Below are 15,561 nucleotides of genomic sequence, written 5' to 3'. Positions count from 1 at the left end.
ATAGTACACAATGAGATAGTAAATAAACATGAACAAAAAATTCTGGGGATAAAGTACCATAAATATTACATGTCAAAATAGAAGAAGAAAAAGATTCTGCTGTCATATTGTGATAAAACTGGTTGAAGTTTAAGTTTAGGCTTTTCTACTTCATCTAATGTTGATTTTTAGGTTACTAAAGGAGACAGTGTGCCTATAAATGTCATAGTCTTACAATAATTTACTTGTAAAGCGCCATGAACTGCTTTAGATTTTTTTTAAAGGAGCAAGAATAAAAAACCCAAACTGCATAGTTTTTGTTTTTAAATTACTATAGTATCATAACTTTTTTTCTATTACTCTGTTATTTCCAAGTTTTTCCAGGATTAAGAATCGAGACACTTAACTTCTATTTAAACACTGTATTATCTTTCTTTTTTCCTGTTTTCTCTTACACTCAAACTACTTTAAAATCACAGAAAAAAGTTATGTCATAGGGTGAGGAGGGCAGATTAGGGATTTTTACAAGTGATTGACCTGTAAGGCTTAGATTGTTAATGAGTGGAGTAGAGTTAGTTGGTAAGTGAAATTAGATTACTGCTTAGAGGTTTTTTTAATTAATTTTGATGTATTACACAAATGTGGTCCTGATTATCACTTTTAAGAAGTTGAATGAAGATGTGTTTCAACAATGCAGAACATATTTTCCCTTTATAATACTTGAGGCAGTACCTAAATTATTCAAAGTAAGGAGACAGAAACCAATGTCAAAATGGCCTGATGACTCAGTGGCAAAGAATCCACCTGTAATGCAGGAGATATATGTTTGATTCCTGGAGATCCCATGGATCAGGAAGATCCCCTGGAAAAGGAAATGGCAACCCACTCCAGTATTCTTTCCTGGGAAATCCCATGGACAGAGGAGCCTGGTGGCCTACAGTCCATAGGGTTGCAAAGTGTCGGACACAACTTAGTGATTACCAACAACACATGTGAAAAAGCCACCAGAGTTTAATGGAAAGGGTTTGTTTCCTTTCCTCTGAGTTCTGTATTCTATTTGAAGGGAAGTAGAAGGTGAGGACTTGCTTGAATAACGGTGCCACAGTAGGATCTCATAGCCCTTACCACAGTAATGGGGTGATGTGATGTAAATTTCTGACCAGAACCACTGATGTTTCCCATGAGAAAAAGAGGGGTGGGTACTCACTGCCTTTTTTGTTTTCACACACTCCTTTGATTAACTTATTTTCTTCTATTTTTTGTCTGTAGGTCTTATAATCAATGGATAAAGTGGGGAAAATGTGGAATAACTTCAAGTACAGATGTCAGAATCTCTTCAGTCACGAGGGCGGAAACCGTAGTGAAAATGTGGATATGAACTCCAACAGATGTTTGTCTGTCAAAGAGAAAACCATCAGTTTAGGAGACTCAGCTCCTCAGCAGCAAAGCAGCCCCTTAAGAGAAAACGTTGCCTTACAACTAGGGTTAAGCCCTTCAAAGAATTCTTCAAGGAGAAACCAAAACTGTGCCGCTGAAATTCCTCAGATTGTTGAAATAAGCATTGAAAAGGATAATGACTCATGTGTCACCCCAGGAACAAGACTTGCAAGAAGAGATTCCTACTCTCGACATGCTCCTTGGGGTGGGAAGAAGAAACATTCCTGTTCTACAAAGACACAGAGTTCCCTGGATACGGATAAAAAGTTTGGTAGAACTCGAAATGGACTTCAAAGGAGAGAGCGGCGGTACGGTGTCAGCTCCGTGCACGACATGGACAGCATGTCCAGCAGGACTGTAGGAAGTCGCTCTCTGAAACAGAGGTTGCAGGATACTGTGGGCTTATGTTTTCCCATGAGAACTTACACCAAGCAGTCAAAGCCCCTATTTTCTAATAAAAGAAAAATACATCTTTCTGAATTAATGCTTGAGAAATGCCCTTTTCCTGCTGGCTCAGATTTGGCCCAAAAATGGCATTTGATTAAGCAGCATACGGCCCCTGTGAGCCCACATTCAACATTTTTTGATACATTTGACCCATCCTTGGTTTCTACAGAAGATGAAGAAGATCGGCTTCGAGAGAGAAGGCGGCTTAGTATTGAAGAAGGGGTAGACCCCCCTCCCAACGCACAAATACATACATTCGAAGCCACTGCACAGGTTAACCCGTTATATAAACTGGGACCAAAGTTAGCTCCTGGAATGACTGAAGTAAATGGGGACAGTTCTGCAATTCCACAGGCTAATTGTGACTCAGAAGAGGACACAACCACGCTGTGTTTGCAGTCACGGAGGCAGAAGCAACGTCAGGTATCTGGAGACAGCCATGCCCACGTTAGCAGACAGGGAGCCTGGAAAGTCCACACGCAGATCGATTACATACACTGCCTCGTGCCGGACTTGCTCCAGATCACAGGTAATCCCTGTTACTGGGGAGTGATGGACCGCTACGAAGCAGAAGCCCTCCTGGAAGGGAAACCTGAAGGGACATTTTTGCTCAGGGACTCTGCACAAGAGGACTACCTCTTCTCTGTGAGCTTCCGTCGCTACAACAGGTCCCTGCATGCCCGAATTGAACAGTGGAATCACAACTTTAGTTTTGATGCCCATGACCCATGTGTGTTTCACTCCTCCACTGTAACAGGACTTTTGGAACATTACAAAGACCCCAGCTCTTGCATGTTTTTTGAACCATTGCTTACAATATCACTCAACAGGACTTTCCCTTTTAGCCTGCAGTACATCTGCCGTGCAGTCATCTGCAGATGCACGACGTATGATGGAATTGATGGGCTCCCTTTACCATCGATGTTACAGGATTTTTTAAAAGAGTATCATTATAAACAGAAAGTTAGAGTTCGCTGGCTAGAACGAGAACCAGTCAAAGCAAAGTAAACCCTCCTGTCCCCAAAGGGCATTAACTAGATCTGCTTTTATGTGCATCGGGCAGTATACCTATAGCAAGCACACATATCAGTGTTAGGTTTTTCCAGTACAGTATGTAAGCTTAGTGTTAGTATCTGTCAGGCGCAATCTGCTGTTACTTTTACTCAGTAAATGTGGTGCCTATTGAGACAACAGGGGATAGAGCCACAGGTATTCAGTAAGGCTGCAAAAACACTCTGCCGATTTAGCTGACAGTTTGGTTTTTAATGGCTGTAGTAATAACTGAGTGAAGCAACTCTGGAGCATTTGCTATGAAGAATTCTATTTCTTACTGAAGAACAAATTATTAATATTGAATGAGTATTTGAACAGTATGACTGTTTGAAATTATTATTTTTTCTAAGAATTTTTCTATAACCTTCCAAAAGTAGTGATGTTTATAGTTACTGTAAGTCAAGTTTGGAAGTCCAAAAAAATAAAGACTGCCTTCCTTTTAGAAAAAAAAAAAAAATGCAATTTTCTGGCCACAAGGGCATAGTGCAGTTCACGCAAGTGTTGATATAGTTTATAGTCAGTCTCCTTTTCTCTTCTGCAAAAGGTACTGTTAAGTAAACCAGGTTTTCTAAGTAGTAGTTCTTAAAATTTCAGACTTATAAAAAGTTGGTAGTAGAATTTTATTTAAGGTCTTAGGTATTCATTTTTTAATGAGTGCTTTAACTTAAAACGCCTTGGAAATAGCTGCTGCAAGGTAGGCCTGCGTGTGATTTTTTAAAGTTGACATGTGCAGTCGATCTGCTGGATTGTTAAAGTTGGATCTTTTTCTATGCCCATGATGAGTTTGTGAACCATGAAGAAAGTGAGACGAGAAGATACCTAGACAAGTCAGGTGATACTAACTACAGTGGTTGCTGGTCTTTGAAGTTATTGTTAAACTGTAACTCATAATTTGGATGGCAGTATTTATCTCTTTGTTGTAAACTCTCATAGCTGAATTGCTTAAGTGCAAGTTACAGAATTTCAGTGCACTTAATTTTCAATGGAAAATCTGAAAACTAAATTGCTGATTTAAAAGGTACTGTACAACCATTGTATCTGTAAATAACTTTACTTAGCACCTTTTTGTCACTTAGAATAGTATGCAGTACTACTTGAGTGAGCTATTTTGGACGTAATACCAAGTTCTAGTGTTTGCTTCTTAGTATTGAACCGAATTTACAGTCCGTCTTAGACATTTTGCACTAAAGTAGTCAAATCCGTTCTTGTGTCTTTCTGTTAACGTGCTCTGTACCACTGGTGAGTGCTCCCTAGTTTCCTTACCTGCTGCTACAGAAAGTTATTTTACATCCCAATGGCTGTTGCCAAGGCCACAAAAAAGAAAAGCTATATTTGTATGCAACACTAACCCTTTGACTGCTAATGTATGTTTCTGCTTGCTGTGCCTTGTTACGGCTGCTTTTTTGTGCTAATAAAGTATGTTTGGTGTTCTCCTTGTATATCTGCTGTTTTATACATTTGCAACAATTTCTCTTGTAAATGGAATGGTTTGGGGTTTTTAAATAAGCATTACCTGGCAACCTACTATAGTTAATGCAGAATTACTGAACAGTCTAATATTGACTTATTCCAAGTAAGCTAATTCTAAATTTAATTCTGTACATCTTTCCAATCATACTCACATATACTGTGGAACAGTATCTCTCTAGTTACTGAAAATTACTGTATAGTCTAGGTTATAACAGAAAATGAACAGAGAAATACTGACTAAGCCTATTGATTTCTCTGCTTATAAGTGAAAGATTGAAACTATCAATGACATGTTATAGTAAATGAATATCTGTAGCCTCCTGCATCAGAAGCAAGTTAAATGAAGTCTTGTGAATTAATAACAGTAGCACCATTTATTGGTTTGGGGACCATTTTAATTAACGATAAATGCCCAAGATGTAGAAACTTTAACCAAAGACTTGTCCATTTTAAAGCAAAATGGGGATTGAAGGGACTTATAATTCCTGTCATTTCTAATACAAGTCCCTGAAGAACAAATACCAAAGTGTTTGAGAACGTCATCCAAACCTACTTTAAAGCATTATGTGCAATTAAGTTGTTATGACATAATTACATTGCATAATTGTTGGGTCCGTTTTCTTGAACTTATAATGTACCTGAAAAATAAATCTCTTGGGGAAATAAAGAGTTCATACTGATAATTGGAGAAAGACTATATATGCAAGCAAGATCTTGTTTTAAAGAGATAACTTGAAACTCCAAGAAAGCACTTGATGTTTTATATGCTGGTAGGAAATTGATGTTTTAATTGTAGTTTTATAGAAAGTATTAATGCTTTTATGTATTTCAGAAATGTCTTATGTTAAATGGAAATTGTTTTAAATGTGTAAATATTTGAGTTTATGTAAGCATGTATACACTGTGCTAAAAGTCACTTATGTTTCAGTTTGTGTGTAATATTCATATGCAACTTTGGGTTTAAATTTTTTTCTTAAAAAAATTAGTGGCTTACATTTTAAAAAAAGAAAAACCACCAGCATGAAACTGCACCTAAGTCTATATTCACTGTGTCTTTCTCTGAATCCCGCTGTAGTCTGTCAACTAAATTTATGTTTTCATGGCTTTTTTCAAGTGCATTTTAATACAAACTGGGAAATTCCTTAGAAGTTTAGGGACTTCATATAGAAGTAATTATAATTAACCCAAAGAAAGATTGCTCTGGTTCATATACATTCTCATTAAGTTCATTATCCATTCATTCATATTCTCTGTATACATATACACATACATACATATGTGTTTATGATGTTAATATTACTTTCAACATTAATATTGACATCTGATTCAAAATCATTTAAAGGCTTTATATATATATATATATATATATACATACACACACTCTATCCTTGTACCATTCAGATTTGATTATCTGCACCTGAAGTTTAGACTTATAACCATAATCTTATTTGTAATACCTTGTAAAGAGAAAGCATTCATTAGAATTTTCTTTACTGGCTAAACACAGTAAAGATTCTTTGAAGAAACAGCTTGGTTTAAATATAGTTATTAAGAGTCATAATTAAATTTATATTTCTTAGACAAAAGTTGAGCCCAAATAATCACACCTCACAAACTGACTTGTATTCTTATGGTCCATGAGAAGATTTATATAAGATTTATAGTGGCTTGAGCCATAAAAATTGATACTTGAATTCTAAGACTCATTTTGACAAAATTCAGAGTTTATGAACATTTCAATTTGACATTTTGACCTTGTTGCTGTTCATTTTCATCCTAAGTTTTCTCTTGCTCCATATCAGTAAATATTAGTTTGGTAAGTTTTATTGCAATTTCCCTTAGATCCCTTATTTTTATAACAAAGAAAGCTATAAAGTTGCTTTTTGGTAGTGGCAAAGAGTCTGGATGAGTCAGAACTCTCCTTGGAAAGATGCAGAGCCTATGTTCATCTCCGGGAGTGTGTTAAGAGTTAACACAGGGCAGATCACATGAGTTCCTTCATATTCCATACCACAACACGTACAGTGTAACCTAGATGAAATTAGATAAACAAGCACACTAAAGGCTGACTTAAAGATGGGAAATATTATTTCCAAAGGAAGCAATAGTGCTTGGTGCATAAAAACTGCATATCTAGGCTCATGTTTTATTTCATATTTTTGCAGTAGCCAAATACAGAACATAGACTTTCACATTGTGGTATATTTCTAAGGAGGTTTGGGATGGAGTTTTTGTGGGAGGTGGTTGGTGGTTTGGGGCGGGGAGGGCGGGGTGTGGATGAATTGTCCTTACAAAGTAAGGATCAGTTGGAACAACTTTCCATACCCAGGAAGCTTGATTAACTATTAAGACTCATTTCAGCTATTCATTCAACAAATACTCATTGAAGACCCATGTGCGCCCATCACCATTTTAGTGATGGGTACACACTGGGTTATCAGACAAAGTTATAGGGTCATTGGGGAATGGTGACCTTGAGTGATGAGAAGAAAATCAACAATATCAAAGAAAAGTATTTTGATGAACAATAAAACTAAAGATCTGAAAGCAGGAATGAGCTTTTATACTGAAAAAGAATGCTAGTAAGCCAAGCCCAGTGAGTATGGTGGGAAATGATAGGTGATAACGTTGCAGAGATGGACAGGGGCCTGACCACTTAGGGCTATGGGTCCAAACTAAGGAATCTAAATTTTATTCTGAGTCTGATGGTAATAAGGAGGTGACATGTTCTGCCTTATATTCCTTTAATAGATGGAGAACAAGCTGCAGTGGAGCAAAATTGTAGTCATCTAGGTGAGAGACGGTGAGAGCCTAGATTGGAGTGGTAGTCATAGGGAGGAGTCTTTTGCTGGAAAAAGATAACAGGATTTGGTGATAGGTTGGATGTGAAGAAAGAAGAAATCAAAGATGACTGATTTTGAGCAAAGGATGGTGATGCTGTGATTTTAGAATAACATTGGAGGAGCAAATTGGAGAGTATAAGTCAAATCTTGACCTTGGGTATGTTGATTTTGAAATTACTATTAATTATCTTAGGGGAGACATTGGGATGTATGAATTACTATTAGTTATCTCAGTGGAGACATTGGGATGTCTGAATGTAGAGTTAAGGGGGAAAAGAAAATATGGGGCATTGCTATATGAATAATACTTAAAACTACAGGACAGGATGGCAAGAGCTAGGAATTCTGCAGGGGTTAAGTGTTTCTTTGGAAAAAGTGAAAGTGTTAGTTGCTCAGTCATGGCCGACTCTTTGAGACCCTATTGACTATAGCCCATCAGGCTCATCTGTCCATGGAGTTCTCAAGGCAAGAATACTGGAGTGGGTAGCCTTCCCCTTCTCCAGGGATCTTCCCAACCCAGGGATCGAACCCAGGTCTCCTGCATTACAGGCTGATTCTTTACCATCTGAGCCACCAGGGCAGACCCACCAGGGAAGCAAGAGTTTCTTTGGAAGAAGTAATGATGGCAGTACTTACCTTAATTTGTCAATTCAAGATTCTGTATCATTAACTTTTGTTTTTTAAGCCATCTACTTTCAATAGAGGACTTGTGCTTCAAAAACTTCTCAAATACTGGAATCATAAGCCTTGTATCCAGTTTTAAAACTTCATCCATGTCAAATTGTCATGTTTTCCATGTCAAGTTAATATGTCTTTTTTTAGTACAAGTGTTTATATGAAAAAGCAAGTTCATTATGGAATACTTAGAAAATACTAAGATTATAAAGAATTGGTACCTCAGATGGGACCTCCCTGGCAGTTCAGTGGTTAAGACTCCATGTTCCCAATGCAGGGTGGGCACAGGTTTAATCCCTGGTTGGGGCACTAAGATCCCACATGCTGCACAGTGTAGTCTAAAAACTTTTAAAAATAATCAGGACCCCACCAAAACCCATACTACCATTTCCTCTACCATCAACCCTGACCTTGACCCTCCCAACTCCCATTTTGTAGAGGTAACTGCTATTAACATTTATTATTTTTCTCTTCCAATATTATCCATGCATTTCTAACAAAAGATGAAAGTTTTTGAAATATGGATAAAGATAGATGGTAACATACCAAGAGAGGAAGAGAGCTGTGGACCTTGAATCACTTTTAGGGCATACTCAGATATGGTCCAAATTTTAGGTCCTGATTCAGTGTGGACCTAACTTTCTTCAGATTTTTGAGACAGGTCATTCAATGGTATGAATTGAATTCAAGTCATGATGGTTTCTTGAAATAAAATGTCAGTAGAACATGAGAATCTTCATCTCATAGAACTTTTAAACTAATGGGGACAGAGGCAAGTATATAAATATGGAGTGATGAAAATAGACTAATGAAAAAGTAATTCAGCAGAAACGTTGCATGCTTGATAAGGAAAAATAGAAAAGTGACCCACTTGGAGGTAGGGTGATTTGGTGTCTTAGGTTTATTTCATCACAAGAATGTCTAAGAAATTGATTAGCAGATAGTGGAGAAGTTAGGTGTGATGGTGTAGTGGTAAGTGGCAACTGATGAAAGCAGGGTGAGGTAGAAGAATCTGTTGAGTGTAACTTTTGAATATACTAGACTGAAGAGTCTGAATTTATCTAGGTTCATAGCAAGGTAGAATTAAAGATTAAGAGATTATGCCAGCAGCCATAAAATGGACTATAACCTAGAGAGACTGGAGAAAGGATGCCCTGTGAAATTTGCCTGGGTCCCTTAATACCACTGGAATTAAGCTGAGGAGCACATCTGAAAGAAACTGGCAAAGGGGCACGGAACCCCACCATTTTTGCTTGCCTAGAAGATTGTTAGGTATGTCATAATTTCTCCAAATGTAAGCAAATTATAGGAAAGCCAAGCTAGTATCTCCCATTTAATATGAATATGTATCCTGTTTTAAAATAAAATATGGATAGTGTATTTTTGAAAGGCACATTTTTAATGCAAAGAAGTAATATTTAGGGGAAAGGTCATCACTCAGCTTTATATAGAGAATAGGAAAATTATGGAAAATCTAAACATCAAAAATTTTTTTCAGCCTGACAAAAATGCTGAGAACAGGCGTCAAAATAAGATTTAAGAGGGAGTTACTGAATTTAAACCCCCCAAAAGCTATTCTAATTGATGGAATTTTTCTCATTTTTAATTTTAGTAAGTGAAGACTGCATCAAGTTCTTATTTTAGTACTCAGGGTTATATTTATAAATGTATAGCACGCACTTTCTGATACTTTTTTCTCTAAGAAAATATTTCTTATTTTTAACTAGAACCCGAGAGTTTAGGGTATTTTTTAAACACTACAACTTAGCATTACACTGAACAGTCTAATATGTTCTCATCTGTCTTAAAATACATACAATTATGCACTTAATCCTACTTTTTATTGGCTTCTGTTAAAGATGAATTACTTTATAGTTTTTTGTAAACACTTGAATATATTTTTAAAATTGAACTGGAATAATTTATCTAATTTTATAAATATTTTAAGATGCCCTTGAGTGTAATAGAGGAAGTGTTGAATTTTAATGACATTATATAGGAATAGAAAAAAATTTCAGTATATAGTAGTAGTTACAAGACTGAATGATAAAATTTGCAAACTGTATTGTAAAATATCTTTTAGCAATTTCTATCTGAGTAATAGGATTAGAAAACTAAAATTAATTTCTAAAATTTGGCTATACTAAATTTCCATCCTTCAAGTAGGTAATCTGAGAGGCAGTATATTGGTGACATGAACAAAATAAATGTTAAGGGTCTACATTTAATCTATGAATTCTGTCAGAGGCTGGGTGATGTACCTAAAATAATCCTAGAGGGGAAGCCATCAGAACAGCCTCCTGGCCCAAGAAACAAGCCATATATAACCTGATGCAGCAGATGAATTATTGTGTAATACATAAGATTTACTTGAGCTGCTGTGTCTAATCCTCTGCTTGTCTTGATACTTGACTTAGAGGGGTTAAGAACTTGTCCAGAGTCACAGAGAGAGTGAATGTTGGAGCTAGGTGTCAAACCTGGGTTGAGGCCAGAACCTAAGCGCTTATCAGTGATACCTTAATTTTCTGGATCCTAATTTTGTGAACCAAGTTTCAGTACTCTGTCCCTTATTTTCATGTCAAGGGGACAATAGATTTTCAACAACTGATAAAAATAGATTCTAAACCATTCATAAAAGTGTTGAGGTAATAGGCCCCTGCTGCTGCTGCTGCTGCTGCTGCTGCTAAGTCACTTCAATCGTGTCTGACTCTGTGCACCCCCACAGACGGCAGCCCACCAGGCTTCCCTGTCCCTGGGATTCTCCAGGCAAGAACACTGGAGTGGGTTGCTGTGTCCTTCTCCAATGCATGAAAGTGAAAGTGAAGTCGCTCAGTCACGCCCGACCCTCAGCGACCCCATGGACTGCAGCCCACCAGGCTCCTCGGCCCATGGGATTGTCCAGGCAGCAGGCCCCTCAGTTCAGTTCAGTCGCTCAGTCGTGTCTGACTCTTTGTGACCTCATGAATCACAGCATGCCAGGCCTCCCTGTTCATCACCAACTCCTGGAGTTCACTCAGACTCACGTCCATCGAGTCAGTGATGCCATCCAGCCATCTCATCCTCTGTCGTCCCCTTCTCCTCCTGCCCCCAATCCCTCCCAGCATCAAAGTCTTTTCCAATGAGTCAACTCTTCGCATGAGGTGGCCAAAGTACTGGAGTTTCAGCTTCAGCATCATTCCTTCCAAAGAAATCCCAGGGTTGATCTCCTTTAGAATGGACTGGTTGGATCTCCTTGCAGTCCAAGGGACTCTCAAGAGTCTTCTCCAACACCACAGTTCAAAAGCATCAATTCTTTGGCACTCAGCCTTCTTCACAGTCCAACTCTCACATCCATACATGACCACAGGAAAAACCATACCCTTGACTAGATGGACCTTAGTCGGCAAAGTAATGTCTCTGCTTTTAAATATGCTATCTAGGTTGGTCATAACTTTTCTTCCAAGGAGTAAGCGTCTTTTAAGAATCCCTTAATTCCTACTCCAGTTCATTATCTAGGGAGTCTTCTGTTTCTCCAACTGTTTCTAGCACTGCTGCCCCCCTTGCTCCCTCCTCTGCTGTCATGCTGGCTTCTTATAGTGGCCTCAACACTCCAACATCTTTCCAACCTCAGGACTTTTGCACTGGTTCCTCCCTCCTGAAATTCTCACCTTCACTGTCTTCCACATAGCAAGATAGGTTCTTTTCATTCTTTATCTCTTAAGCTTAAATGTCACCTCCTCAGAGAGACCTGATTATGTCATTTAAAGGAGATCACACCCAGAGACAAAAAACAAAACCCAATGAAACCAAAAGCTAGTTCATTGAACAGATAAAACTGATAAGTCTTTAGCCAGATTCATCAAGAAAAAAAGGAGAGGACCCAAATCCATAAAATCAGAAGTGAAAATGAAGAAAGTACAACTGCTGTCACAGAAATACAAAGAATTATAAGAGACTACCTACAAATAACTATACACCAATAGAATGGACAACCTGGAAGTCATGGACAAATTCTTAGGTTACAATCTCCCCAAGACTGAACCAGGAAGAAACAGAAAATATGAACAGACCAGTTACCATTACTGAAATTGAATCAATAATTTAAAAACTCCCAACAAACAAAAGTCCAGGACCAGATGGCTTTGCAGGTGAATTCTACCATTTAGAGAAGAGTTAAATGCCTATCCTTCTGAAACTACTCCAAAAAATTGCAGAGGAAGGAAAACTACTGAACTTTATGAAGTCAGCATCATCGTCAGAGCTGAATAATACAATATCTGAAATGAAAAAGAGAAGGAATCAAGAGCAGAATAAATGAGGCAGAAAAATAAGTGAGCTTGAAGACAGATTGGTAGAAATCACTGCTGCAGAAGAGAATTTTTTAAAAATGGAAAGAAATGAGGACAATCTAAGACCTATGGAAAACATTAAATGTACCAACATTTGCATTCTAGGGTTCTAAGAAGGAAAAGAGAAAAAGGACCCAAGAAAATATTTGAGGAGATAATAGCTGAAAATTTCCCTAATATGGGAAAGGAAACACTCAAGTCCAGGAAGTGTGGAGAGTCCCATACAGGATAAATCCAAGGAGGAACATGCTGAGACATTAAATGGACAAATACTAAAGAGAAAGAATCTTAAAGAAGCAACAAGAGAAAAGATACAAGGGAATCCCCATGAGGTTATCAGCTGATCTTCAGCTGAAACTCTGTAGGCCAGAAGGGAGTGGCATCATGTATTTAGAGTGATGAAAGGGAAAAACCTACAACCAAGAATACTCTTCCCAGCAAGTCTCTTGTTCAGATTCGATGGAGAAATCAAATGTTTATAGACAAGCAAAAGAGGGAATTCAGCACCACCAAACCAGCTTTACAAGAAATGCTGCAGGAACTCCTCCAGATGGAAAAGAGAAGGCCACGACTGGAAACAGGAAAATTGTGAATGGGAGAGCTCACTGGTAAATTATGAATGGGAAAACTCACTGGTAAATTATGAATGGGAAAGCTCACTGGTAAAGGCAGAGAGCAAGGCACAGGAAACAAAGCACCTGTACTCTGAAACCTGTAAGATGCTGATGACAGAAATCAAAGGTAACACAAACAGGTGAAAGGACACACTGTGGTCTGGGTTGGAAGAATCAATACTGTCAAAGTCACTATACTACCCAGGGCAATCTACCGATTCAGTGCAATACCTACCAAGTTAGCAATGACATTTTTCACAGAACCAGAACAAAAATCTTCTAAATTTGTGTGAAAACATAACCACAACAATCTTGAGAAAGAAAACAGATGGAGGAATCATTCTCCCTGACCTCAGACTAAACTGCAAAGATGCAGTAATCAAAACAGTGTGGTATTGGCACACAAAGCAGAAGTACAGAGCAATGGCACAGGATAGCAAGTCCAGAAATGACGCTCACACTTACAGTCACCCAGTCTACTACAAAGGAAGCACAAAGATACAGTGAAGAAAAGACAGCCTCTGTGAGTAGTGCTGGGAAGCCTGGACAGCTACATGTAAAAGAATAAAGTTAGAGCATTCTCTAACACCATAACCAAAAATAAAACAGACTACCTAAATGTAAGACTGGATATTATAAAACTTTTAGAGGAAAACATAGGCAAAACATTTTTCAACATGGATCACAGCAATTTTGGATACACCTCCTAGAGTAATGAAAATAACAAAAATAAACAAATTGCACATAATTAAAAACTTTTGCACAGCAAAGGAAACCATAAACAAAAAGACAGCTCACAGAATGGGAGAAAATATTTGCAAATGATAAGACCAACATGAGATTGATCTCCAAAATATACAAACAGCACTTGCAGCTCAATATCAAAAAAAGCAAACAACCCAATCAAAAAAAAAAAATGCACAGAAGATCAAATACACGTTTCTCTAAAGACATAAAAATGGCCAGAAAGCACATGGAAAGATGCTCAATGTTGCTAATTATTAGAGAAATGCAAATCAAAACTCTAATGAAGTGTATCACCTCATATTGATCAGAACGGCTATCATCAAAAAATCTACAAATAATAAATGTCAGAAAGAATATGGAGAAAAGGGAATCCTCTTGCTCTGTAGGTGGAAATGTAAATTGATATAGCCACTGAATGGCTATTCAATATAGCCATTGAATAGTATAGCTGCTGCTACTGCTGCTAAGTCGTTTCAGTCGTGTCCGATTCTGTGCGACCCCATAGATGGCAGCCCACCAGGCTCCACCATCGCTGGGATTCTCCAGGCAAGAACACTGGAGTGGGTTGCCATTGCCTTCTCCAATGCATGAAAGTGAAAAGTGAAAGTAAAGTCGCTCAGTCGTGCCCACTCTTAGCGACCCCATGGACTGCAGCCTACCAGGCTCCTCCGTCCATAGGATTTTCCAGGCAAGAGTACTGGAGTGGGATGCCATTGCCTTCTCCGTGAATAGTATAGAGGTTCCTTAAAAAAAAAAAAACTAAAAGTAGAGTTACCATATGATCCAGTCTGGGCATACATCCAGAAAAGACAAAGCTGTTCTCATTGAAAAGATGGATGCATCCCACTGTTCACAGCACCACTATTTATAATATCCAAGACATGGAAGCAACCTGTTCACAGCACCACTATTTATAATATCCAAGACATGGAAGCAACCGAAATGTCCATCAACAGGTGAAGGGACAGAGAATATGTCGGGGCGGGGGGGTTGTGTGTGATGGAATATTACTCAGCCATAGCAAGAATGAAATAATGCCTTTTGCAGCACATGGATGGACCTAGAGGTTATCATACTAAGTCAGATGGATAAAGACAAATATTATATGATATCACTTATAAGCAGAATTAAAAATAATGATACAAATGAACCTATTTACAAAACAGAGATAGACTCAGACATAGAATACAAACTTATGGCTGCCAAAAGCAAGAGAAGGGATAATTTAGGAGCTTGGGATCAACAGATACACACTACTAAATATAAAATAAATAAACAAGAAAGATCTACTGTATACCACAGGGAACTATATTCAGTATCTTCTAATAACCCATAATGGAAAAGAATCTGAAAAAGAATAGTTACAGATGTTTAACTAAACACTTTATTAAAATATACCTGAAACATTGTAAATCAACTATGTAAATCATACATTGTAAATCATGTAAATCATTGTAAATCAACTAATACTTTCAATTAAAAAAATACCAAAAAAAAGATGAGGTAACTAATATGATGACCCTCCTGTGGTGAATGGTAAAACCCACAGGTAATACACAGAACAAATGAATGCTAGGAAAACTAAGGCAGTTGTTTCACATGGTTGGAGGTAACTCTATCTGTGAAACCACCCACCCTAAGTTTTATGGCATTGAAAGTCATCTTTTTAAAAACTAGAAAACGGTGTCCTTGAAGAAAAACTGTACGACAGTTTATGAGATCTTAGAGAGGTCTGATGTGATTGGGCTTCCCTCACAGCTCAGTCGGTAAAGAATCTGCCTGCAATGCAGGAGACCCAGGTTCGATTCCTGGGTCGGGAAGATCCCCTCGAGAAGGAAATGGCTTCCCCCTCCAGTATTCTTGCCTGGAGAATCCCAGAGATAGAGGAGCCCGGCAGGCTGCAGTCCATGGGGAGTAAGATTCAGACACGACTAAACCACCAACCAGAGAGGTGGGATGTGATGGAGT

General features: G+C 38.0%; 1 protein-coding gene across 1 annotated transcript in view; it reads left to right on the top strand.

The window, feature by feature from the left end:
* SOCS5 (suppressor of cytokine signaling 5) overlaps positions 1–2,909 on the top strand; it is a 71,414-nt gene extending 68,505 nt beyond the window's left edge. Inside the window, exon 2 of the mRNA XM_068972421.1 lies at positions 1,249–2,909. Within this exon, the coding sequence (XP_068828522.1) occupies positions 1,261–2,871 (1,611 nt within the window). The 5' untranslated portion in view covers positions 1,249–1,260 and the 3' untranslated portion in view covers positions 2,872–2,909. The remainder of the gene's footprint in view (positions 1–1,248) is intronic.
* Positions 2,910–15,561: the final 12,652 nt, after the last annotated feature.

The sequence above is a fragment of the Capricornis sumatraensis genome, chromosome 1 (assembly GCF_032405125.1).
Source record: "Capricornis sumatraensis isolate serow.1 chromosome 1, serow.2, whole genome shotgun sequence".
Lineage (NCBI taxonomy): Eukaryota > Metazoa > Chordata > Mammalia > Artiodactyla > Bovidae > Capricornis > Capricornis sumatraensis.
This window is presented reverse-complemented; position numbering and strand designations above follow the sequence as displayed.